Source organism: Pogoniulus pusillus, chromosome 2 (genome assembly GCF_015220805.1).
Source record: "Pogoniulus pusillus isolate bPogPus1 chromosome 2, bPogPus1.pri, whole genome shotgun sequence".
Classification (NCBI taxonomy): Eukaryota; Metazoa; Chordata; class Aves; order Piciformes; family Lybiidae; genus Pogoniulus; species Pogoniulus pusillus.
The window spans coordinates 32,609,136-32,636,232 of record NC_087265.1 but is presented as its reverse complement, the minus strand read 5'-3'; the positions used below and the strand labels follow the sequence as shown (position 1 = coordinate 32,636,232).

General features: G+C 43.4%; 1 protein-coding gene across 11 annotated transcripts in view; it reads right to left on the bottom strand.

The window, feature by feature from the left end:
- The window catches only part of TRPM8 (transient receptor potential cation channel subfamily M member 8), a 58,664-nt gene extending 34,558 nt beyond the window's left edge, over positions 1-24,106 (bottom strand). For 5 of the 11 annotated variants that reach the window (XM_064159752.1, XM_064159721.1, XM_064159728.1 and 2 more), the window contains exons 1-8: positions 23,186-23,322; positions 16,714-16,818; positions 14,965-15,038; positions 10,847-11,003; positions 6,242-6,419; positions 5,598-5,770; positions 3,642-3,816; positions 2,457-2,524 (exon numbers count right to left, since the gene is read on the bottom strand). In XM_064159752.1, coding sequence (XP_064015822.1) covers positions 2,457-2,524; positions 3,642-3,816; positions 5,598-5,770; positions 6,242-6,419; positions 10,847-11,003; positions 14,965-15,038; positions 16,714-16,818; positions 23,186-23,227 — 972 coding nt within the window. In that variant the 5' untranslated portion in view covers positions 23,228-23,322. Of the gene's footprint in view, positions 1-2,456; positions 2,525-3,641; positions 3,817-5,597; positions 5,771-6,241; positions 6,420-10,846; positions 11,004-14,964; positions 15,039-16,713; positions 16,819-17,317; positions 17,394-23,185; positions 23,323-23,362; positions 23,430-23,895 lie in introns of those variants that run through there. The other 6 variants (XM_064159704.1, XM_064159674.1, XM_064159666.1 and 3 more) reach the window with 6 other exon arrangements.
- Between the last annotated feature and the right edge of the window lie 2,991 nt (positions 24,107-27,097).

Here is a 27,097-nt window from a genome sequence, read left to right as displayed (position 1 = left end):
GCAAAGGGCCTCACAGAAACTGAGGGACAGAAATCACCACCCATCAAATTTTAGAGCTGATTAGCAGATCAGGAAAATTGCCAAGAGGAAATGGCATTCAGGACACATTCCAGCACTACCTAGCCTCAGCCATCTCTGGTTTGTGGTGCAGCATTGCTCAAGTAACAGCACAGCTGAGAACAAGGACTCCAGCTTTACTTGCTGGACACACAAGCAGCAGCCTTTTATATAGGGATGAGTTCTGTGGTATCAGGAGAGCATCAAACTCCAACATTACTGAACATCCAAGTAGATGCTCATGTAATTTCTCACACAACAATGCTATACATAGCTTATTAGTAAGGAAACTAAACAAAAACCAACAACAATAAAAGGTATTGAAATAATGATGGAAAAATGATCATTAGTCCTCTTGTAGCAAAGACCACAACAGGCAACCTTCATTTCATTTGCTTCATGACCATTGACAAAAGAGTCATCAGAATATAAACCATCTGCTAACAAATTGTACAGAAGGAGTCAATGCAAGTTACCCTCTAGCACTGGAAAGACAGAACATCTATTTGCTCTCTGAAGTTTTGCAACAGCAGCAGCAGCAACAAAACTGCAACTTGAACCATCAAACCCACAAACACATTTTATTGCTGTCAATTGGATAGTGGGTACACGACAAAAAGAAGATGTTTTTTCCTACCAGCTAGATCAAAGTGGTTTTCTTAAGAGGGGTCCAAGTAAAGGGCATGTTTTACATCACAGGGGGTTTAAAGCAGAAGCTCAAAAACATTTTAACTTCTCCTGTACTAAAACTGAATTCTGTCATCATGCATCAGTCAGAGAAGCTGAGAAAGAGAAAGTCTTCTCTGACCAACACTGTTAAGGTCAAGGCATGGTAAGGACAGATGCTCACAGCATGGAACCTGCTGTGTCACTCTGGGCTGATCAGTGACTCAATTTATTCTTCAGAAAATGGCTTCACCTATAATTAAGCAGGAAGGTAGACAAGAACATCTCCATGTACTACTAAGACCAATAAATAACCAAGAGACCCTTAACTCAACTGTCATCCAGTTACTTTTCAGAGAAACCTCTTGCTAGGAGTTATGCATTAGATTTAACAAGGTTTTTCTTCATTCTGATGAGATAGCTACTAAGTCTGTTTGATTCACCTCACTATTAACAGCACTGTTTTGGTCAGGTAGCACCAAGATTACCTCTTCAAAAGAAATCATGTGATGGTTTGGGTTGGATGGAACCTTTAAAGCAGGGACATCTTAAAACAGATTAGGTTGCTCTGAGCCCCATCCTACCTAACCATGAACGTTTTCAAGGATGAGGCTTCTAGAACCTCTTTAGGCAACCTGTGCCAGTGTTTCACCATCCTTCTTCCTGCTTCAATTTTACTGATGCAAACACTGACATAATCACTTCATCACACATGAATCTCTCGCAAAATCCAGCCCCTTTTTCTCAAGGTCCTTCAGCCCAGACTACATCAGCTCTTCTGGCTGTTCAAGTCACTCTTTTCTCACTGTTCCTATTCCACACAGCCTGATTGCACGTCCCACTCACTTTAAATTCTCTGGTGCCAGGTCCCTTTGCTTCTTTAGTCATGCTCTCCTCACTCAGGCCACTCATCTTCACTCTTGCAAGATGGGCAGGGAAGTAACAATCCTGGGGTTTAACACTGAGGCACATCCAGAAGACCCTCCCTAAGCATCACTTAAACATCTTGTTTCAAGCAACTTCTTTCTGCATTCTCTAGTCTATACATCCTCTTCCCATTTCTTTCTGCACTCTCCAGTCTATACATCCTCTTCCCATTTGTCATTTATTTGAAGATGATGCCTGCTCCCTCACCTTCAAGGCTTTGAAGGAGCAGAATCAGCAGAGCCCTCCTGCCTTGCTCAGCTGCCTAGATTTAAACAAGTTGAAGGCCACAGTTCTCAGGAGAAGCAATCACAAGTCAGTTCAAGCAAGCTCTGAGCAAAAGCATCTCCAGTACAGCTGATCATCCCTCTGTGTTACAAGAAAGCACTAATCCTCACTGAGCAGAGGCAAGACAAGTTTTCCCAAACCACAGTTTAGGCATATTCGTATAAGAAGGAACAAGAACTGCATGACTGGCAAAGACTTAAGAGTCTTAAGAGAACCAAACATTTTTGTGCTGGATTTGTTATAGAAGAACTGGAATAACAGAGCTGCTACAGCCAACAGTTTCTCAGGATGTCAGTCAGAGGTAGAATCTTTGCATGGAAAACATTAACCAAAACAAAACTTATATGCTTCAATGCAATTGCAAGCAAGGTCTCTACATAGCAAGTGCTAGGCAAGCTGTAGTAAATAATAGGACTGCAGGTCTGGCTACTTTTGTCAAGTTGCTCGTGGAGTAGTCTGTTTTAAATATGACAAACGTCCCTAGTGTTGCTCCTGGAAATAGGTAAAAGAAACAAACTTACTTTCAAAGTCTCTTTTCCTCCACCTTGGGCAAAACAGACAATTGGAATCTTCCCACCGTAATTAGATTCTGTGAAACATGCCAAAAGGTTTAATAAAAATAAAAGAGGAAAAAATAAAAAGGGGGGGAAAAAAGAAGAAAAATATTCAACTGATTAGAGCAGTTTGAACAACTACTTTTTCCTGGGTCCAATGAAAGAATTTCCACACAGCTCATCCAAACTTTCTGACTCTAGTTCATTGTTGATTTTTTTTTTAATCTATTACCAGCTCTTCCTGGTTTTAGTGGAAAATCAGCTTTCATGAAAACATTCTGCACAGTTGGCTTCAGGCAACTTTCTCTAACAGATGCTTTTTTCCCCTCACAGCAATCAGAATTTTTACTAGTGCCCAAGTTCCCAAATGCAATTTTTCTGTATTCCCCTGACCTCTGACTCCAGGTGCAAGGCTCTTAGCACAAGTTGAAGATTCAGAGCTCTGACTTAAAAATCCCATAACCCCTAGAGCTAGTGTTTGAGAGATATATCAAGCTCCGTAATGATTCTGGGTTCTCCATCATGACTAACAGCAAGTATGTTTCATCTTAAGTAACCAGTAAAAAAAACAGAAAGAAACAAAGAAAAAAACCAAATGGATAAAATAACCCAAAATCCCACAGTAGCCCCCTTCCCCCCCAAAAAAAATCCTCTTTAACTAAGACTTTTCTGTCAAGGCTTTTATTTTTTTTCCCTTTTGACAAAGAAGGGGCTTGAAAGAGAAATTGTTTTGGATCAGGCTGCAGATGGATTGATTAGCCTCAGAAATCCTTATTTTGGTGAAAGCCTGTGTAGCTGTGCTTCAGCTATGTGGACTTCAGTGCCAGGAGGGAAGTATGTAGAAGAGTTAGTTTCCAACAGATAGCCCAGCAGGAAGGGAGGGAAGGGCTGTGAGGAATGGCTGAAACCTGATCATTTGCTGTGTTTGACAAAGGATTGCTGTCATATAAAGAAAAGAAGGAGAAGGGAGTGGTATTGCTCTAAAGAGGGCTGATTGCTCCTGAAAGTTCTCAAGATGCAGCTTAGTTAACACTTCCTCTCCAGTTCAGTATCCAGGGGATGCTACCACTACACTTTTGTTCACTGTACATAAGCCCCAAAACATGTAAGGACTAAGGGAAAAGCAGTGTGCCACCTGATGCCCACACCTACCTGGGATAACTCGCTCTGAAATGTACTTTTCTAACTGAGTACGGACTTTTGCCTCTATTGTTGGGTGCCCATGGGTGCCATTATCAACCAGCAAGAGATGGGTGTGGTTATTATCCAGACAATAGAGAGGGTCTCTCTTGAGATCATCCATTATGTAGTGGGCCAAGTAATACCCCTAGAAACACAAGCACAGTGTTTAACAGAGGTCCAAGGACAGAGCATGCACAAGCCTTGAAGGACAAGCCAATGACATCTGCCACCAGCTGCTCCTTGTTACTCAGGAGTCATTCTTAGTTCCAACAGCAGCAGAACACAGCAAGAGAAATCCTGTACACAGCATAATTATTTGCAGAGAAAATGTTTCTTTCCAGCTTTAAGGCCCTCAGCACAAGAAGAACAGAGACCTGCTGAAGCAGGTCCATAGGAAGGCCACAAAAATGATCAGAGAGCTGAAGTACATCTCTTGCAAAGACAGGCTGAGAGAGTTGGGGTTGTTCAGCCTGGAGAAGAGAGGGCTCTGGGAAGACATTAGCACAGCCTTCCATTACCTGCAGGGGGCTTATGAGAAAGGTGGGGAGGGACTGTTTACAAGGGGCAATGGCTTTAAACTAGGGCAGGGTAGGCTTAGATTGGATGTTAGGCAGAAGTTCTTTACTGTGAGGGCACTGAAGCAGGATGCTGGAGGCCTCATCCCTGGAGACATTCACAGTCAATCTTGATGGGGCTCTGAGCAACCCAATCTAGTTAAAGGCGTCCCTGCTTACTGCAGCAGGGTTGGAGTAGATGACCTTTAAAGGTCTCTTCTAACTGAATGCATTCTAAAAGTGGCCTCATTTACAACGATCCTCCCTTAACTTCACTGCAGTCAGTGGAACAGTGGAAGTTATTTGCAACAGTTTAGTCCTTCCAGAAATCCTGTTAACTGGTGCATGCTTCCTTCAGCCACACGAAATCTGTAGCAAGCTTAATTTCAAGTCTTCACAGAATTGTTTAGGTTGGAAGGAACCTCCTGAAGTCATCTAGTTCCACCTTCAAACCTCTTTAGTCCTCAGAAAACTGCTTTTATTTATCTAGCAGGATGGCTTTCAGACATGTTACATAGTATGTAGTGGAAAAGAGAGATGAGGAGCTATGCCAGTGTATCTGACACATGGGACAACGATATCAATGAGCAGGATCCATAACAGCACCAGCAGGTTTGACATGTCTTAACTCACAGGAATCCTCACTATGGACAAGCATGTAGGGATTTCACAGCAGCTGGAGTAATCGTGGAAGAAGTTACTCCTTAATGGTCTGCCAGGTATGAAATTGGAGCAGCTGAACTTCCACATAGTCATGCTAGCCCCACAAGCAAAATTTTCCCCAACAGGCCTGATGTGTAAGAATATCTTGAACACCAGAGCAGCCTCCTCCTGTTCTGGGGAAGAGCATCTGGTGGTTTGTTTCAGTGCTATGTAAGGTGGAGAAAAGCTGCCGTCAGGCTTAGCAGATAGATTTACTTCTATGCAAGTATTTCATTGGAAAGCATTTTCATAGAATTGTCAGGGCTGGAAGGGACCTCAAGGATCATCTAGTTCCAAGCCCCCTGCCATGGGCAAATACACCTCACACTAGATCAGGTTCCTCAGAGCCCCATCCAGCCTGGCCCTAAAGACTTCCAGAAGTCAGGCTTCCACCACCTCCTTGGGCAACCTTTTCCAGTGTCTCACCACCCTTGTGGTAAAGAACTTCTTCATAACATCCAATCTGAATCTACCCACTTCTAGTATTGCTCCAAAGTTTTTGCTGAGGTCTGCTTTGCCTGGCATACAAGCAGAGCTTGGCTGACCACTCAGTCATCATATGGCTGACAGCATCAGCGTAGCACAGCAGCAGCCAGTCATGGGCATAACCTGTACAACTGACAGCCAAGCCTCCTCTGTTCTTCCCCAGAAACCCATGCATATTTCTTACATCATTATCTCCACTGCGAATCAGACTTTCTCGGTTGGAAACCATGCCCCAGGCTGCTATGCCAATAGCCACCACATTCTCCTCTGAGCTCCGACTGATGGTGTTGTCTCTGACCACTTCCCCGATGTACTTCATCAGCCCGTAATGTGTGCCTCCTGTGAAAATCCAGGCCCCTGGGGACAACATCCAATAAACTGAGGGGAATGCCATGGAACATCCATCCTCCTAATGCATTCCTGTTAAGACAAAACAGCAAAATCCCCTCCCAAGACCTCACATCAGAAGAAACACATGTCCTTCAGCTATGCACAAAAGATGCTACACAGCTTATCTTGCTTTACCACTGGCATCTGATGGCTGTCTCTCAGACCTGTTAGGTCACACTTGCCTCAAGTGCACCAGCCAGAATCACAGAATATCAGAGGTTGGAAGAGATCTCCAGAGATCAACGAGCTCCTGCCAAAGCAGGACCCCCTAGAGTAGTTTGCACAGGAATGCATCCAGGCAGGTTTTGAAAGTCTCCAGAGAAGGAGACGACTCCAGAAGCAGAAACAACCCAAATCATCTGCTTCCCTGCCAGCCCTTTGAGCTGCTACCACTCCCATAGCGTTCTGAGCAGTACAGACACGTGTGCAGGCCTTTACCTTTGGACTGGGCAATGTAGATGAGCCTGCTGAATATCTTGCGCATGCGGGGCTTGAGCGCAAAGTTCTTTGCGCCCCCGGTGACGGAGATGACAAGGTTAGGGGTTTTCAGGTGCCAGTGCTGGGTCATCAGGTCGTAGAGGGTTTCGGAGTCTGTGTCGCACGACAAACGGATGTACTTGGGCGAGAGAAAACGAGAGAACAAGCGCAGCAAGAGATAAATAGCAGTTCAGGTCTGCTCTCAGCCAGCTCATCTTTTTTGCTAAGGTACGCTCAGTCCTATCCCAACAGCCAGCAGACAAAAGGTCATAGAATCATAGAATCAACCAGGTTGGAAGAGACCTCCAAGATCATCCAGTCCAACCTAGCACCCAGCCCTAGCCAGTCAAATAGACCATGGCACTAAGTGCCTCATCCAGTCTTCTCTTGAAGACCCCCAGGGACAGTGCCTCCACCACCTCCCTGGGCAGCCCATTCCAATGCCAATCACTCTCTCTGGGAAGAACTTCCTCCTAACATCCAGCCTATACCTACCCTGTCACAACTTGAGACTGTGTCCCCTTGTTCTATTGCTGGTTACCTGGGAGAAGAGGCCACCCCCCACCTGGCTACAATGCCCCTTCAGGTAGTTGTAGACAGTAATAAGATCACCCCTGAGCCTCCTCTTCTCCAGGCTAAACAGGCCCAGCTCCCTCAACCTCTCCTCATAGGATTTGTGCTCCAGGCCCCTCACCAGCTTTGTTGCCCTTCTCTGGACATGTTCCAGCACCTCAACATCTTTCGTGAATTGAGGGGCCCAGAACTGGACACAGCACTCAAGATGTGGCCTGACCAGTGTTGAGTACAGGGGCAGAATAACCTCCCTTGTCCTACTGGCCACACTTTTCCTGATGCAGGCCAGGATGCCATTGGCTCTCTTGGCCACCTGGGCACACTGCTGGCTCATCTTCAGCTTACTATCTATCAGTACCCCCAGGTCCCTTTCCTCCTGACTGCTCTCCAGCCACTCAGTCCCCAGCCTGTAGCGCTGCTTGGGGTTGTTGTGGCCAAAGTGCAGAACCCTGCACTTGGCCTTGTTAAGATGAAGTGATGAAGTCTTCCTCCCTCTGAAGCACCTTTATTCTCCCCCTACAACAAGGCACCCAACTCCCCTTCCACTGGAGGAAAACAAGAGCACTAACCTTGGTTTTCAGAGGACCATTGAAAGGATGAACACACCACCAAAGAAGTTTCTGGTAACAATGTTATTTATAGCTTAGATCGTGGATCAGTGATAGCACTGTTGTATGGAAACTCATAATAACAAGTACAGTTGTATTTTGATAAGGCTGCTACAGCCTTGATGAACTAGAAAGTCTAGGCTTTGTGGGCATGGTGTCCCTATCATAAGACACAGCCATAAAAGCATCTTAAACATAACATATAATCTTATTAAACATGTAGTAAAGCTTGAATGTTGTATGAGTATGTCAAAAAAACACCTTAGATGGATAATGTGACCTCAGGTGGAACCAGTAGGTCTCCATTCTGCTAAAAGGCTCTCTGGGTTTTTCTTGCTGTGCTACTCAATAGTCTTTTTGCATTGCTGTGAGTAGTTTAGTCTAACAGACTTTTTGGAAGACGGTCATGGCTGTACAACCCATACCAGGGATAGAAAGGAGTAGCTTGGACCTGAATCATAGGTGACTTTGTGTAGATTGCCCAGTATTTCAGAAGGGCAAACCCAAGTCTAATGAGCTCAAACCACTACGCAGGAGGGCTAAGGATCTCCCACAGCTTCTGCTCCAAAGCATCAGCCGCATGAGTGAAGACCTGGGTGGTTTTCTGAGTGGGTTCTGCATAGAAGAGGGGGAGTCTGCCAGCAAAATTAACTGTTCCACAGCAAATCTTGTTAGTTCTGCAGTTAGAAGGCATTTCTCCTAAACCCCTAAACTCCTAAAATCCCTCATTTTCCCTAAACACTGAGTACCTTGTACCTGAATGACAACCCTTGTTCCATCAAGGTTTCTACTTGGATGACTTGCTTTCATCTACACAAGTTGGTTTTGCCTGTGTAAAGCAAGTACCGCACAAAAGATGCTGAAGCACCCACACAGCACATTTTGTGCTCATGCATCCTTGCCGTGCAGAACTCCAAACACTTAGGTTTCAAGCCGCGAAAACGAGTGGCAATTGCCACCTCGAGTCGTTGGCAAAGCTCTACCCAAGCGGGTGGAAGCCCCAGCTCAGCCTTTTCTCGTCTGCGAGGTACAACGGCGCCATCTCCTGGTACAGCCCAGCAGTGCACCACAGCCGCGACCCATACAACTGCCACGCAGGCGACTGCGCCAAGGCGTTCCAGCAGCTGAACTCAGAGAGGTATTCAGAGAAGCGTTTTTCATGCGGATGGCTACCAGAACATAAAATAAAGCAACTGCAGTGTTCTTGGATGTTACAAGATCTGAGCAACACTGCAGGAAAAAAATAGAATAAGCAAGCAGGACGTAGGAAGCGTAGAGATTTTATTGGTCTGTTCACATCTAATATTTCTTCACCAAACCTTTTAGGACTCATCTGTTCTTAGAAGAACGACACAGGATATAAAACTTCCCATCTCTCACTGGTAAGAGCCAGCAATTCTTAGGTTACCTTGGGCTTGAAGTCTTCCTCGTTGTGCATGATATCAAGAGGAAATATTTTGCTGTATTTAGGATCAGCCAGTGCCTTGTGGTATAGGAAATAAGAAGGCACAATGGAGATGCAACTCCAGCTAGTGTGCTGATGGGATGAATTAGGAGACTTATAAGCAGTATGCTGAAACCACATAGTGGCCTTGAAAGTCCTCAAAAAACAACTACGAGCACAAAAACTGACTTCCGAGATGGGAAGTGGGGCACAGGCTAAGGAAAGAACATTTAAGCTTTTAGAACTCAGCTATGTTCCAACACAGTGAACTATTTCTTCTTTCAGTAAAGGTGTGCAAGAGCTTACAGCAAAGTAGTACGAAGCTTCAAGAAATAGATGGAGTACTTGGATCTATTTAAACACTACTCAAAACCTTCAGTCTTTTTTCCTACCCAAGTGCCTTGTTTCTGCTACTTGGCATAAAGCCAGATTAATTTATACAGCATGCTCTGGTTTTCCTTATTTGTTTTGATGGTCTCAAGGAAGCTGCTCTGGTGGTAAATGTCAGTCATTCAGAAGAGGCAGATAATCTCTGCCACATCTGACTCCTCACATAGTGTCAGTGTAAATCATCAGAAACAGCAACACTAACTATTTGCTTATTTCCACTCCTCCACTGTCCCCACACCAAGGGAAAACACAGGAAAGCAGAAAACATACAAAATAATCCCTATGAAGTTCTAGCCTCAGTGAATTTACTATCACTGTAGGATTTCCTCCTTGGGAAATAATATTCAATTAGTTATGGGCCTGAACAAGCTGAGCTCTGTGGATGTGCTTTGAGGAAGGGTTTTGGCTAGAAAACTCTGGAGAGCTCTTCCAAACAACATTATTCTTTGAGAGTGTAGGCCACAAAAGCTTCATTCCCACATGCCACAACATCCTCAGCCTAAAGCCTGAGATAAAACTGGATGTGAAGGAGAGTGTGTATCCACAAACTGCAACGGTCTGCAAACAGAGCAGCTAGTGAGGAAGGCAGAGTAGGTCAGCAAGCTTTGTAGGCAGATACTGGATGACATGTTAAAGACATTACAAAGCACAAGTGATGATTTTATGGAATTGTGATAAGGAATGTGCAGCTTCTGCACTGAAGAAAGGCCTTTCATCCCAAAAGATATGAAATCCCTACAGTTATGATGTCATAGATCCTGCTGCACCTTCAAAGGCAAAGCCCCTACAGTTATGACGTCGTAGATCCTGCTGCACCTTCAAAGATAAAGCAGGGAACACATGCTCCTGTCTCAAAAGTTGCACTGGACCTCATCCTCACGTCATTTTCTTTCCAAAGCAGAAGTTAGTCCACACTGAAAAGATGCAATGTTCCAAAAGCAGCCTTGCCTTGTCATTAAAATCAGAAACAAGGAATCTCTACCAAGATCTTGTTTATTCAGGCACTGAAGCTTACCAGGTTGAGCTCACCATTAAAGATGGATGAAAGGGTACTAAGCTGCTCCTCAGCACCATAACATTTCTATATAAACAGGGAACTCAAAATGGCCACTAACTGCACTCTGACACAGTGAGGGCACAGAGTCCCCATGAGACATCATGCACCTCTTTTAAAATGATTTCTTCCTTGCACAAGGTTTCAGAATTGTGTTACAGGCTTGTTATAATGGAACAAGAAAAACTATAATTGAGCATCACCCTCATTCACCCATTCTTCTGCCGTGCTTGGAAACAGACAACATCTTTTCATTCCCACCATCAGCCTATGAAACAAATAACACAGCAGAAATTATTTTTTATTACCTATTTTCAGAGCTTGAGAAACGAGTTTGTCTCCTTTTTAGGCTAAGAACTTCCATTGTCATCAGAATAAAATCAACTTCAGTTTCACCTTGCCTGCTTTTCATGGGCTTCCATGGGCACTGAGTTCAGTACTCTGAATACAGTGCACCCAACAGGAACCTGAGGTATACCTTTCACACAGTCACTTACCTTTCCTCTTTTCCCCAGATTTTCAAACTGAATGTCCCCAAAGGCATCAGTGGGAAGTTCCTTGGTGTGCTTCTTGTAGTTCCATTTCTCATTGGTATTAATCTGAGTGCCCTCTATGTGTTGATTTTCAGGGTATCCACATTTGCATAAGTTACCCCTGAAAGAAGAATGAATAGATATGAAACCACTCAGTTATCATCCCAAGGACAGCAAACTCTGATACATTTATCAACAACAAAAAGAAACTTTTCAGTGCTGATGTCACTGCTCAATAACTTCTGCTCAATAAGGACATTTCCAAGAAGTGTTATTCTGCAGCAAGCTTGGAGCTTGTAGAACACCTGGTGTCTACAGCAGCAGTCACAGCAAGTGCAAAGTCTTGAAGCAGGTTTGTACCAACACAACAAGCCAAGCAGCAGACAGAGCTATGGAACAGATGGACAAGGCTACACTTGCATTTACTGCAGGACAAATGAGCCAACTCTCAGCTGTGACCAGCACCTCCTCATGTTAAAATGGGTCCAGAGGAGGGCTATGAAGATGATCAGGGGACTATAACACCTCTACAGTCTGAGAATTGTGGCTGCTCAGCCTATAGGAAAGAAGGCTCTGGAAGAATTTATTGTAGCACTTTAATTGTTAAAGGCGCTGATAAGATAGCTGGGGACAGTGTTTTTAAGCAAAACCTGCTGTGACAAGACAAGTGGTGATGGTTTTAAACTAAAAGAGGGAAGATTTAGACTGGATGGAAGGAAGACATTTTTTATCAGGCATGTGGTCAAACACTGGCACAGGTTGACGAGAGAGGTGGTAGATGCCTCATCCCTGGAAACATTCCAGGTCAGATTGGACTGGGCTCTGAGAAAGCTGAAGATGTCCCTGCTTACTGTATGGGAGGTTGCACTAGATGACCTTTAAAGGTCCCTTCCAATCAAAACAATTCTTTGATTCTATGCCTCCTGATGGCATACATCTCAGGATCCAGGCTGTGCTGAGAGAGGAGCTGACACTGCTGGAATGGACCTTATCTGTGTAATGTATTTCATTATCACAAATCAAGTTAGATCACCAGCAGCTGAAGCTGAAACCCTACAACTATGCACAGAAATGACGAATATTAACCAGAATGTGGCATCAGATGCTACCAGATGTGACCTTATCTACTGTTAACTTGATGCATGCAAGTGGTTTCTTGGCCTTTTTGTGCTCTTTACCAGATGTGAAGAGATCACTAAGATGATTGCCAAGCGTAATCACTTTCCATTCCAAACCCAGGGCCTGACTGGTGCCTAATTGCACCCAAGACATTCACTTGAAAAGAGAATGGATCTGACTAAACTCAGGAGACAGTCTATGAACCCATGAATCTCTGGGATTTTGCAGGCAGTTGGCTATGTCCCTAGCACATTTTCACCACCACCACCACACATGGGCATGGTGTGCAGTCACTAATAGTGCACTCCTCACCAACAGTGCCACAGCATGAAGAGAAGAAAGAATCTGTGCTTTGGTTATCTAGGGCTAGTTAGGGAAGCCAGGAAAACTCTTTTCCCAGGACAAGCTGCAGCACAATCCACAGAATTTTCTGCATAGCCTATATTCCTGCTTCTTCAAATGGCATGGAGAAGGGGCCAAAATTCATGAACGGGAGGACTGACTGACGACTGCAGTCAGCCAAGTGCAGTAAGCAATGTCAACAGCAATAAGCTGGAGCAAATGCGGCCCCTACACTCTTAAGTTAACAAGCAACAGCAGGTAAACAGTTGCCCAGTACTCATTTTGATAGCAGCACAATAAAAGTAGGTGGGGAGACAAAATAAGAGGAACAATGCTATTGCTTAATGTGCAGGGTAACAACATAGGGAGAGGAGAGATAGAGAGATAGAAATAATAAATGCATTGACCAAAAGGATTAAGATGAGAGCATTAATTTGTGTGCTTACAGTAACCTTTACAGTCAGTCTGCAGACTGCAAACATGAGATTGAGTAATGCCCTCCTGTAAAGATTATTTTAAAGGTAAGTCAAAGCTTGCCTCTCAGAAGGAGAGAAAATGTACATGGTTTCTTCTACTCCACTGTAACTTTGAATTAAACCTATCTTAAAAACAGGCACACAAAAAAAACCCCAGCGAGTATTGAGTATGACTTGCAAACCTTTCCCAATGGGCTTGCAGGAAGAAAGCTGATAAGAACCAGCTCTCCCATTCTTTGCTGGCCCTTTGCCAGACATCCCATTTTAGATGGCAGAAGAGGACCCTAAGTAAGACTTTCTGAAATTAGACTAATTTCCCTCCCTCCCTGCCTCCTCTCTCCAAAGTATTTTTCCTCTTAGCTTCAGAGGAGAATGGGGTTACTGAGAGCTTTACATTACAACTTCTGCAGCTGCATTAGTTTGATCACTTTTCTCTGGAGATTATAGAAAAGAAAACGAGAGCAATGTTATGGTCCTCAAGCTTGCATTGCACAGGTACTTGTGCCTGAAAATGAAGCAAGCATATCTTAAAGAGACCATCAGTGTGAGCACAACCTCCCGACTGCCTGTCTCTGCTTCAAAGTCTTATGCATGGAATTTGTAATGTGGGTTTAGAAGGAAAATTTCAAGTGTGCAACTCTCTGATACATATATTTTTACACACCAATAACAGTGCAGGTTCTGCATCCCTAAAAGCACCTATGTAGTGTCACAATTCTACATCCCTAAAAGCACCTGTGTAGTGCCACAATTATGTTTCAAATAGGGAATTTGTTACTGAAGATTTAACAGAGCTGCTGGGAGCATGCTGACAGAGTTAGCATGAGGGTCAGGCCCCCAGTTTTGCATCACGTTACGTGTAGGATACCTCAGAAGTGCTACATTTCCAGTTTTAACCTGAATTCCAGACAGTATAAAGCAGTAGTTTCAAAAGTGGGGCATATTTTTTTAATTTAAAATATTAGAAGTTGTGTTTATTTCCTTTTTTTGGTCTCATCTTTGTGTAGTTGCTTTTTTTGTGTACACTTTGTAATGTATAAATTATTAACAGTAGTAGATGCATATAGATTAAAACATAAATATAGATTAAGGGGTAGGCTCAAAAAAATTTTATTGATGGAGCATGCAATCAAAATAGTTTGGAGTGCACTAGCTTAGAGCTGGGAGATCATAGGATCATAGGATGTTAGGGGTTGGAAGGGACACAGAGAGATCATCGAGTCCAACACCCCCTGCCAGAGCAGGACAATACTATCTGACACAGATCACAGAGGAACACATCCAGACAGGCCTTAAAAGTCTCCAGAGAAGGAGACTCCACAACCTCCCTGGGGAGCCTGTTCCAGTGCTCTGTGACCCTTACAGTAAAGAAGTTCCCCCTTGTCTTGAGGTGGAACCTCTTGTGCTGCAACTTACAGCTGTTGCTCCTTGTCCTATCCCAGGGAGCAAGTGAGCAGAGCCTGTTCCCCCGCTCATGGCTCCTGGCCAGCTTCAGATACTTATAAGCATTTATCAAATCCCCTCTCAGTCTTCTTTTCTCCAGTCTAAAAAGCCCCAGGTCCTTCAGCCTCTCTTCATAAGCCATGCCCTCCTGTCCCCTAATCATCCTTGTAGCCTTCTGCTGGACCCTCTCCAGCAGATCCCTGTCCCTCATCAACTGGAGAGCCCAAAACTGATCAGAGTATTCAAGATGAGGTCTCACCAGGGCACAGTAGAGGGGGAGGAGAACCTCCCTTGATCTGCTGGACACACTCCTAGTACACCCCAGGATCCCATTGGCCTTCTTGGCCACAAGGGCACATTGCTGTGCCATGGTTAACTTGTTATCCACCAGGACTCCAAAGATGCAGTCTGGGTGCCTGTCAGACCATAACACTTCCATCTTATTTGGCCACAAGTGCAGAAAACCCCAGGCACGTGTGAACGATTAGCAGTCACTGATTATCAGTTGTACAAGACAGACTGAGGTGAGGTCGCACTGCAAAGTTCAGACTCTTAGCAAACAAACAAACAAAAACCAAGCAGGCAAAACAAAAGTGCAAAGTTTGTTCCCCACCCAATCCCAGCCACATGGCTCAGCTGACAGAAATACCTTCAGCTACCAGCCTCCCACACCTGTAAAACAAGAGAAAAATGTCTGCTTACATTGACTTGGTGTCTTTTGTAAAAAAAACACATTCTCTCTTCTTAAAGTTTTCTTGGATGAAGCTGACCAAGTCCTTGAAAATAAATTTAAAACAAGTTTACTTTTGGAAACTCATTAACCAGAAGAAACAGCAACAGCATAGTCAGTTTATAAGTGAAAAGAAACCTAGTGCAAATTCCTAAGTCTCCTTTCTCAAAGCAAATGATGGGAGGCAGCTAGGAAGCACTGATGGGCATTGACAGGACAGAAAAGACTACTTAAAATCACAAATAGGTATCCATATACCTCTATTTTTATATATACTAAAGAGATGAAAGGTATGGATTCCCTCTCAGGAAAAAAGTATATCTTGAATGTCAAAATAGATTGGATACCCCAAGAGTTTGCCATTGGAATGGGCTGCTCAGGGAGGTGGTGGAGGCACCGTCCCTGGAGGTGTTCAAGAAAAGCCTGGATGAGGCACTTAGTGCCATGGTCTAGTTGACTGGATAGGGCTGGGGGATAGGTTGGACTGGATGATCTTGGAAGTCTTTTCCAACCTGGTTGATTCTATGATGGACATAAACAGCTAGTGAGATTATGAAAGTTGCTGGAGAGTATTTTTATGGCAGTTTTTAATCAGAAAGACTCGCATAGAAAACACCTTACTTGAATTCAGTGGCACAACACAGGTAGAGGTGTAGACTACAAAGTGTTCCCAGATTTCCAATAATTTACAGCTTTCACAATAGGTGAAGGCATAAAAGACTAGGGCAAATTAATGTTTCTTCCCAAGGGAAAAAAAACCATAGAAATAGAACCAAAAACTCCTCTGACAGAGACTACTTTAATTTAACATAAAAAAGACCCCAGCAAGAGACCTAAACAACTTAAAGTCATGCTTCGTGTGAGCTCAGTGCAATGCAAAATCTCCCCAGCTTGTTTAATCATTGACTTTTGTATTAACCCTGAAACTCCACAAGCAGGGGAAGCTTTCAAACTTGGGGAATGCAGATTAATTCCTAATCTGCCTCAGTAGGTAAGGCAAACAATGAAAAAAATGCCTCACTTGCTGGTAAAAGTTTTGAGGGCTTGGGGGGTTTGTTCGGTTTTAAGCACAGCTTGTATTTGCAATCCAAGATTTAGCTTGAGATGAAAAGGGAAGATACACAGCTATAGTTTAGCATTTTGACAGGACACTTGTAGTTAAACAGCACTTAGAGGAAGCTATTCCAATTAGAAAAACATTTTAAAGTGTAATGTCCAAAAGAAAGTGGAAGAGGATTTAATTAACCAGTAAAAGCCACAGTGATGAAAGACAAAAAAGTAATAACGGGAGGGAACCACTTGCTAAAGACCCAAGAGCTAATTTTTAGGCCTGTTGAAGCCCATCAGAAGCAAGAAATCTGCCAGACAACTCTTGTGATCAACAGATCTTTTAAAGGGAAGTTTGCCATAATTACATGGTGTCTACCTTTGCCATCAAGCTCCCTGTAGAGGTTGAGACTTAAAAATATATAAAGTCAGGAGTGACTAAGGATAGACAATAACAACTTACAGAGATCAAAAGGAATGAAACACATCTTTACACTTCCACCATGCCAACAAAACACCACTACCCCTTCAAGGATCACTGGCTAGGAAAGCTTCTCCATAAAGGGAAAACTGACAAATAAATCATCCTGCTCCTGACATGACTCAATATATAACCACTGTAGCCCACTCCCAAGACAAGACCCGAGCTGACCAAGGATGTACCAGATACTCACAGCATCACTGCAGGACACATCGATGCTTCGAGACATGCTAGAATAGAGGAGTCTGGAACTCTCAAAATTGCCATTTCTTCGGTGTCTCATAGTGCCCATGGGAACCTGAAAGAGCATGGCAGAGGAGGAGATGGAGGAGAGAAGCAATGGTCATTTTCTTCACTAGATAAAGAACAGTGAGATGACTTAGTGCCATGGAAAGGCAACAGAGAGACATTCAAATCCAGCTCAAATAATTAGGAAGTGGATTTATTCCTGAGATGTGAAGATAACTTTCAAAGAAAATATTTTCTCTTATTTCATACCACAGAGACTTTCCTCTTTCTTTCCCCACTCCAAAAAGAACTCCATGTCAACATGTTTTGAGAAAGGAGCACAGCTTATGAGTCATCCCATTCAATTCACTGTCGTATCTTAGCTCTCTTTCCCTTCCCATCTGACAGGCATGCTTAGGACTTGTACTGTTTAGCTTTTATATGTAATAAGAAATTCCTAATCCAGTATTAATAAATTTAAAGGGATATTAAGAAGAGACATTTCAATCACAGGGAAAACAAAATGCAGCATAAAAAGCAATTGGTCTGTCAACACATCAGTAGCTTACTGTAGGTGCAACACCTGAACACTGATCCCTCAGGTCTCTGTCCACTCCTATAACAAGGATAATCCATGTGTGAGATCTGAGGAGGAAGCACATTTAAATTCTATTGGATCCAAAAAGCTAGCAAGTCACTCTCGTAACCAAACACACTTCAGGCTTCCTCTGTATTGACCTCACTGTCTCTGAAGGAGCATCATTTCTTTTGCACCAAAGAATAGAAGATCATTTTCCTTATGTAGCAGCACTACTTCAATTCTCTTTATGTTACTTTTCCAAACCTCACTGGAAAAGGCCTTTCCCTGAAAGGAAGGTTGGGAGTTAGCTAATCAGGTGAGCTCAAATTCTACTTCTCTTCCCAATGACATTTTCTCACAAATTCACAGATTGTATAGGGTTGGAAGAGACCCTCAACGGTCATCTTGTCCAACCCCACTACAGTGAACAAGGATACCCCCCACTAGATGAGGCTGCTCAGGGCCATATCTTGAATGTTTCCAGAAATGGGGCCATCTCTAGCCAGCTTGTTCCAGTATTTTACCATTCTCATTGTAAAGATCTTCCTCTTTATGTCCAACTTAAACATACCCTGCTCAGGTTTAAAGCCCTCCTGCTCCAAGAGTTCCACGTCTCTCTTGTATTGCAGGTCCCAGAGCTGATCACAGAACTCCAGGTGCAGTCTCCCCAGAGCAGAGTGGCAGAATCACCACTCTCAATTTGCTGTCCACACTTCTTTTGATTCAGCCCAAGATGCAATTTGTCTTCTGGGCTGCGAGTACACATTGTTCACTCATGTCCAGCTTCTCATCCACTGGCAGCCCCAGCCCCTTTTCTGCAAGGCTGCTCTCAATTTTGTCATCCCCCACTCTGTATTGACATCAAGGATTGTCCCAAGAGAGGTGCAGGATCTTTCACTTCAGCTTGGTGAAGCTGAATGAACCTTGTTGAACCTGTCCTGCTTTTTCATTCTGATGCATGCACTGGGCTTGCCTCTCAGGTGACACCACCACTGCATGGCAAAAAAGCATCCTTCCCAGTCACAGCAACACTCATGCTCCAGCTCTGATGCAGAATGCTGGTGTAAATATATAATTTAGAAGGTAAAAAAACTAGCAAGTATAAAGTAATTTACCTGAGGCATTCAAAGTGAGGATGGCACAGGCAGTGGGAATTGTACACAAATGACAGAGCATGATGCAAGCAACCCCCAAAGAGGGAAGGAAAAGGCACTTTTCCCCAAAAAATCCATGGATATTTATACTTCACAGCCATTTCAAAAATACTTTGAAACACATCTCATGTTGAGGGTGAGCAAGGTTGATTCAGTGTTGTTTATTGTGTGTAGCAGAAGTCCACAGCTATTTCCCCTAAATTCCTCATCATCCCTGAGATCTCTAGCATTGTATTTATCACTGTTAGATGATGGAAGAGCAAGGAAAAGTCCTTTTCACACTTTCCATTTTCTGCTGAAAAAAAGAATGACTTAAACCCAAGAAAATGAGAAAGTTCATTTGTGCTCGTTTGAAGCTAGCTAGAATGTTTTGGTGAGAAGAAACAGATTACAGGCTGTGAAAGAGAAACAATAGTGATGTCTACGTCACTCATAGGCTTGCTGAGATGTATAAGAACAAGAGTATAGAGGAGTTGCTCTCTGTCCAGGCTGCGGGCTGCCTTTTCCTCTCTAACCTAACCTGATTAATCCATCTGCTTCCTAACCCCCCTGGCTGACCCTCCATTCTTCCTTGGGCACAAGGCAACATCTGGGGTAAGGTAGAGAGGAGTGGGAGAAGGTGGAAAGGCAGTTGAGAGCCCCTCCTGGGAACTCATGTTTCTGGGAGGGCTGCTGTGTCTCTCTATTACCTTATACCTTGTATATTTCTGTATATAATTGTATATACTGTAAATATCTGCTTGTATCTTGTGCTAAGATGTAAATACAAGCTTCATTCAATTTCCAGAGCTGGCTGAGCCTAGTCTGAGTGATTTCCAAAGCGTACGGGGGGCAGGTAACACCCAAACCATCACAGCATTCATCGTGGCTGTATGGTCAGGGCCAAAGAGTGCTGGAGACCAGTTACGAGTGAGGTCCCCAGGGCTCAGTGCTGAGCCCTGTTCTGTTCAGCATCTTTATCAATAGTCTGCAGCAGGAGATCAAGGGCACCCTCAGTTAGTTTGCAGATAACACTAGGTTAGGCAGGTATGTTGATCTGCTTGAGGGTGGGGAGGCTCTACAGGAGGATCTGGACAGGCTGGATCGATGGGCCAAGGCCAGCGGTATGAGGTCAACAAAATCAAGTGCTGGGTCCAGCACTTGAATTGCAACAGTCCCATACAAGCTTGGTGAAGAGCAGCTGAAAAGTTGCCCATTAAAAAGGGACCTGGAGATGTTGACTGACAGCTGACTGAACATGAACTAGCAGGGTGCTCAGATAGCCACAAAGGCCAGTAGCATCCTCACCTGTATCAGGAATAGTGTGGGCAGCAGGTGTAGGGAAGCAATTGTCCTGTACTCGGCACTGATGAGGCCTCACCTTGAACATTGGGTCCAGTTTTGGACCCCTCACTATAAGAAGACTTGGAGATACTGAAGCACATCCGAAGAATAACAAAGGCAGTGATAGGTCTGGAGCAGAAGTCTGAGGAGCAGATGGTGGAACTACAGGTGGGGACAAGTCACTGCTTTAGCGTTGTATGAAAGCAGGCACCTGCACTCAAGGCAGGCACAGGTCTTACTTCCACCACCTAGAAGCAGCACCCATGGAAAGCCAGTGTTCATCAGTGTTCATCTCTGATGCTTTGAAGAGCATGTGGGTGCAATAAGGAAACAGCAATGCTCTCTCTCAAAGCTAGCCAAGTGCTCAGCATATCAAAGACAGGTGGCATCATTGTTCACAGAGAAAAAAAGTCTATTCCAAAGGCATGGCTCCCTGCAGATAAAGAAGAACAGTAGGCTACGCAGCCTCTACAAAACATAAACCAGTGCAAATAGATAAAACCTCGTCTCAGGCCTCCCGAGACCCCACTGAGTGCATTCACATGCCATCTGAGAATCAGGTAACACTGCAACTCAGCACAAACCTGAAAACCTGGCACACAGTCTGGCTATTTGGTTACACTTCATGGCTACTCCACAGGCATCTGAGCACTTCGTCACTTTTCTCAGACCCCCACCTCAGGTATTTGGGATTCTCAGCCCAGAGAAATAACAACAAAACTCCGCTCTCCTTTGAAACCAAACGGGTGTATCAACTCTTCGTGCCTCATCTACTGTCACAATCACTCTCTCAAATTCTGATCCAAAACTGACTACTCAAAATGTGTGCCTTTAAGAGCTACAGTTGTGCTTGTCTAAGCCTTCATCACAGGAATTATTTCCAGCTGCAGATAAAGGTCAGACTGTATATACTTGCTCAAGGTTTCAGACAGTAGATCTACCTCAGAGCAATTTATTTCCTCTTTCAGCATTGCAGAAAGGTGCTATGCTGTTTCTCAAAAGAAGCAGCAGAAGAAAAGAGAGTATACTCCTGCTTTGATATTCATAACCTCCTTTGTGTTAAACTTAGCTCTTGCCATCTTCAGAGCAAGGATAGAAGCCTGGCAAGCTTTGGTCCAGATTTAGGAAAAGACTTTGTGGCAAACTCATTAATATAGTTTATGACAACAAAACTCCAGAACTGTAACTGACATCCAAAGAGGCCATTGGTCTGGTCATGCTCTTCTTCAGATCTCCAGAAATGTGTCTTTATTTATACAGAAACTGCGAGGGTGTGTGGAAGGAGAGAGCACCTACTCCTTCAAGGGTATCTGCTTAAGGGCCCTTTCAATGCAAAGAGGACTAAGAAAAAGAGAAAGTCATAAGGAAAGAGCATGCAGAGAGAAAAACCTGGCCGAAAGACAATGAGGGAGGGATGAAACCCAAATCTGGGCAAACACACTAATTGGTAAGGGTATGTGGGGTGGGCTTCTCAGATGGGATACTAAGGAAAAGAAGGAAGCCGTGCACAAAATATACAGAAGCTCAAATGTGGCAATCAAGCATCATGGAGACAAGGACAAGAGAAAAAAACTTAGTCAGTCATAGACATTGATGGATTAGCAAAAGGCTTCATGCAAAGAAGGGGAGGCAGTGGAACTTTGCTAGCTGAGGAGGGGAAGACAGGCAGAGAGCAACGAATGAGGGATAGGCAGAAAGGGGTATGAAAGGGGCTATGAGCATGTCTGTCCAAACCCTGCCCCGGATCCCTGCAGTCTCCTACCTTAAATTATCTTTTAACTTTCCAGACAGGGTTGCTGGGAAAACAGAGAATCATAGAATCGACCAGGTTGGAAGAGACCTCCAAGATCATCCACTCCAACCTATCACCCAGTCCTATCCAATCAACCATGACCATGGCACTAAGTGCCTCATCCAGTCTTTTCTTGAACAAAAGCCAAATAAAAAGAAGCCACACTGATGCTCGAGGGATCTTTGAATATGTGTGTGCTACTGAACCCTCAAAGTGTATGGTGTGTGTGCTTGCAATAGTAACCTCCTGTCACAGCTGGCCCAATGGGAAGGGCTCCACTAAAGGAATATGAAGCACTAGCAGCTTGTCAAGAGCAGCCAAACTACTGTTTCTTTTCGTTACATTCCTGAGACTATTTCAGAGCCAGTGGAGCCTCATGCTGGGCACCCATGAAGTGAGGACTAAGGAAGCACCTGTGAATCATTTAGAGAGTTAGCTGGAATTACTGGTATCACTGGCAGGTGCAAGACCAAGAACAGTGATTCTGGCTATATAGTCTGGTTATGCAGTCTGGTCAAATGCAGCCTGGCTTTACCTTACAAATGGTATGTGATCATTTGTTGTCTGTCTCTGGGTCTCCCTGGCTTTTTACAAACCCTCCAAACAAGTTCAGAGTCCTGGAAGTAACAGCTGCCTCCCCTGTGTGACCCTCACTTCAGAGCAGAGCAGGGAAATCCTGGTAAATAAAAGAGTAGTTGCTCTTGCACCGCATTTCCAAAGAAGCAAGCAAGCTACAAGACAATTCATGTCCCTAAGGAAGACATGAGCTTTGCACATTTTGCTTAGTGCAAGAATGGTTTCCAGGCATGAGATACAAGCAGAAAAGCAATTATCAAAACTCCAGCAGCAACTCTTCTGCAAAAACATGATGCCAGAGGAATTTAGATGGCTACGTCCTCAAAGCAGTCATCCTGCTACTGTGAATTGCCAGTTCTGGTACCAACCAAGAACCTTTAAATTTTAGTTCTGAAGAAGTGCATTGACAACACAGTGTTTAGCTGATATTTGTGAGCAAAGCTCATCAACTCCATGGGTGTTAGAAAAAACAGAGCCATTTCACATGCTTTAAAAGATGTGACACAGCTGCAGTCTACATAACAGGCAAACGCAGTTCATTTTCTATCACATTTCCAGCCCATTAAATGCATAGGAAAACATTTTAAAAGCACAGATTAGTACATTAAGGCTGTCTTAAACTAACATATTTTGAGAGTAATAACCATTAGATAAACACCAGGTTAATCCTCTGAAGTATAAGACTAATACTGTGACTTCCAGGGCACTTGAAAGATCATATTCCAAGGAAATCTTCAAGCAAAGAAGTCACTACAAAAAAAAGGAGCGACCAAAAAATAACTAGTTCTAAAGAGATTTTGATACATAGGCCTTTAAAAATCTTCCCTGCAACTGAAAAAGCAAGACCAGCTTCCATTTTCAGAAAGCTTTCAGATAAATCCAACCACTATTTGTATTAAGATAATTGTAGCAGCTGGCTGTATATGAAACTGCACAGCTCCCTCAATTTCAGCATGTTAAAATAAGTACAGAAAAATCAACTCCGAATCATGTACCACTGTGGTGGACTTACCAAAGTCTCCAGAATATGCTCCAGCAATCTTAATGAAATCATTACTCAAAGAAGAAGGTTTTGATATACTTCAGCTTGCAAAGCCCCACCTTTTTTATCTGTGTCATACTTTCCTTTTAAGGGAGGGCACAGAGGAAAAGCTGATACACAGCAGCAAGAAAAGGCAGGATTACTCACCAATTAATCATGAAGACAGGCATAATTATAGGAAGGTGCAGGAAACAATAGTTGCAAGTTATTTGTAAGAGAACAGCAATGCTTCTGTCCCACCTGCTGCCAATGTGCTGCAGAAACTGATACCAATGCTGCAGCTAATTTGTGCAATCAACAGCACTATTAAAAAGCCAGGAGTATAAGGAAATGCTTGTGGGAATAAATAATAAGGTTTTAATGAATCAGATAATAATGAAACAGTTCTAAAATAACACCTATTAATCTAATTCAGTAGAAAGTTGTTGAAGCACTGGCAAATACAAGGAGGATTTTACTACTGCTACTCCGATCCAATCAGACAATCTTACTCCTAAATCTGACACTCACCAGTATAAGGTAATCTAGTTTTATTCTGCCTTTAACTTACTCACATTGGAAAGAGTAATTTCTATTACTGTGATATTCACAGTGACTCCTGGGAGATCCCAGTTTGCTCTCCTTGCAAAAAACAGATATCCTGTGTGCTGCTGGACAACCTTCTACAATCTTTTACTCACCCACTCTAGGCATATTTGGCCATCCCACTAATTCAAGCACTCTCCCACCATTCTGTTTTAATTGGCACCACAGTAGATGAGCATGCAAGGAAAAAGTACATCCAGCTCTGGAGGGCAGAAGTGTCTAATCCAAACACAGACTTCGAGCAACAGAGGAAAATCACAAAGCCTCTGGTCTTCAAAAGCCCAAGACAAAACAGGTAGATACTGTAACTAAAGGTCTGCTGCTGAAAACACAACCATTAAAACAAGCTGAGATGTTTTGAACTTCTCTTGATGGTCAAAAGCTCACAGTGCTATCACCTGGTAATCAGGGGTGTCTCTAAACTATTTCAGTGCACTCTGAAGCATAATCTCAGAGCTAAAGAACCTGGTGCCGTGGACTGGGCTCCCTCTGCTCACCCAGCTCCAGTCTTTTCTCAACCAAGAAATTAAATGGGGGGAATAATGCACATAGGATACTGTTCCAAGCATGCAGTCAGTGAGTTAAGATATTTAGGTGGACAAGCACTAACGAAGCTCAGCAAAAGTATTCTGTAGCTTTTGCATGAGCAGGAGAAAGAAGTCTCTGATGCACTTTGCTCTCTAGTCACACCAGGGCAGACTGCTACACCCCAAGGATCAGCAGCAGGAAGAGGCTGAACGACTCTGAAAAGCTGTTCTCCCAACAGGCATTGGCAGAAGAGGGAACAGAGGTGGATTTTTCCAGCCTGCAGCTGGCCTCAGAGCAAACTTTCCTTCTGTGGTAGTTTTATTTACCTGAAACCTCACTTTGCATTGCCATACACACATCTCCATTGGCATAAGTTTTCACTTAGAGGCTTAAGTTCACACTGCAGCATTTAGCAGCTGTTACTGGCTTGTAAACATGCAGCTGCCATGCACTTATTGCTCCATTTTTCTTCCTTCTTGGTTATCCAATTGGTTCAACTAAGAAACAAACAGTAAATGGACTGAAGAATCTTAGACAAACAATATTACTAGGATCACAAAATGATAACCCCATGAATTAAGTACTGACTGAAGTCTGTAGCTTCACACACACCTCTCCACTTCCCCTACCATATCAGAGCTACAAAGCCTACTTTCAGCTGATGGCAAAAAATTGCCAAGAGTTTGAAACATTGGAGGCTGTTACAGTTTGCACTTTATTTGCTGTCTGCTGCCAAACTGCCACAAACATTTTCAGTTCCTCACTCAACCCAGGGTCAACAATGTAGGATGCAGGTTCACCACCCATGAGAGAAGCTTCTCCTAGAACAGCATAGGCCAGGGACCAGCATCCTACCTGCCTCTACCATGTGTATTAAGCACAAAGAATTCACCCAAGTGATTCACTACTCCTAAGAAGCATACAGAAACATATAAAAGACTTGCAGCTAATCATTTGAGGGAGCTAAATCACTTCTGTACATCTGTCATCACACAAACAGTTTTCAGGGGCAGACAGCAGCAATATGGTCATACACCAACATTACTGAAGATAAATCTTGATTGTGGTTTATAGCTGCACAAGTCTCTGTAAAATTAGCCTGACTACTCTCAAGAAGAGAAACTAATGAGTATGTAAACACAGAGCTCAATCATCCCTTTAAATAAAGTTGTTGCAGAGCTGGGGAACAACCCCCTTTGCCAGCTCTTATTATCCATAGCAAACCTGGCCAGCAGACAGATTTTTGGGCCACTTTATGGTTCTGAAGTGCAGCAAAGCCCCCTCCCCCCCCCACCCCCAATAGCTCCAGGGGAAAATCTGGCACATCAGACGTAAACCAGAGATGCTCTATGAATGTGTCAGAAAATTTTTAGAGTACTTGGGCAAATATGATCAATATTTTGCAAAGACAAGAGCCCCTCACTGGCAGTAATTCACACATCTCAGCCAGTCTGCATTCTTGGTCTGATGATACATATGCAAGTATTCCAAACCTGCAGTAATTTCACCAAGTGACAGCAAAGCCACTAATATTTATTGCATTCCATCTGAACCAGGGCTGCCTCCACTGGAGAGATTGCAGTGAGAATCTGACAACCTGCATAGAATTTGCTATCTTTCCTAATTCACATCAAGTATATAACTCCTGTTTTGGAACAAAGAGAGGTGAATATCTGAGAGCAATAGAAAAGACAAATAGATCTATGAAGCCTGGCCAAAGAGCTATGCTTCCATAACCAATGAAGGGCCCTCATCTTCAAGACCACCATCTTCATTATTTTTTCAGGAATCAAAATGCAGCAAAATAAATTAAACCAAACTAAGATAATACAAATGTATTGCTAAGAAATGGGAATGCATGTAACTATGAAAACATTTTCCATTGTACTGAGAGCAGAAACCAGAAGAAGGAAAATACTTCTGCAGAGGAGTAAAGCTTTCAACCATTTTCAAAAGTATAAAGAAAAAAAATCATATTCCAGGTAAAAGGTCCTGGAGGAATTACAGGAATTTCTGAACCCTACAACGTTCAGTATGCAGAAAGCTAGCTACTATGGGAGTCATCTCAGTGGTTGTAGTAAATTACTTTCTGTCTCAGGAGCTGTGAGAGCTCAAAGGACCTTTTCTTGGTGAAGGCTGCATTGACAGTGCACCTGTGAAATTAAATAAAACAACATATTAATTACTTTGTAAATCTTGTTTTGTGGGGGTTTTAACTGTTACCTTCTCTTCATTGAACCAAGCAAAATTGTTGATGTTATGCAGACTGTCATGGGCTCACAGCATTAAAATCACCACTCCTGGCCATGGAATCCTTTTTAGGAGCAAAGTTGTTTTGGCTAAGTTTTGGCCAAGACTATCATGAGCTCACAGCATTAAAATCACCACTCCTGGCCGTGAAATCCTTTTTAGGAGCAAAGTTGTATTGGCTAAGACTATCATGGGCTCACAGCATTAAAATCACCACTCCTGGCCATGAAATCCTTTTTAGGAGCAAAGTTGTTTTGGCTAAGTTTTAAGTCATACATTATTAGCACACTGTTTAAAGACAATGTCTTACTGGAAGTTTGTGTATGGGGGTTCACAACTTAGCAAACTCAGAATTCAGTGCCTGAAAGCATTCTTGGGTCATTCATTCTGAACTGAAACACAGAACAGGGCCTGAGTGAAAGTACAGATGAATTTTGCAGCACTGTCAAGGGAGGATGGATCAAACTGGCAAAAAGTGAAATGCTACTTCTGCTGAGTTGCTGACCACTGTCCTTCCCT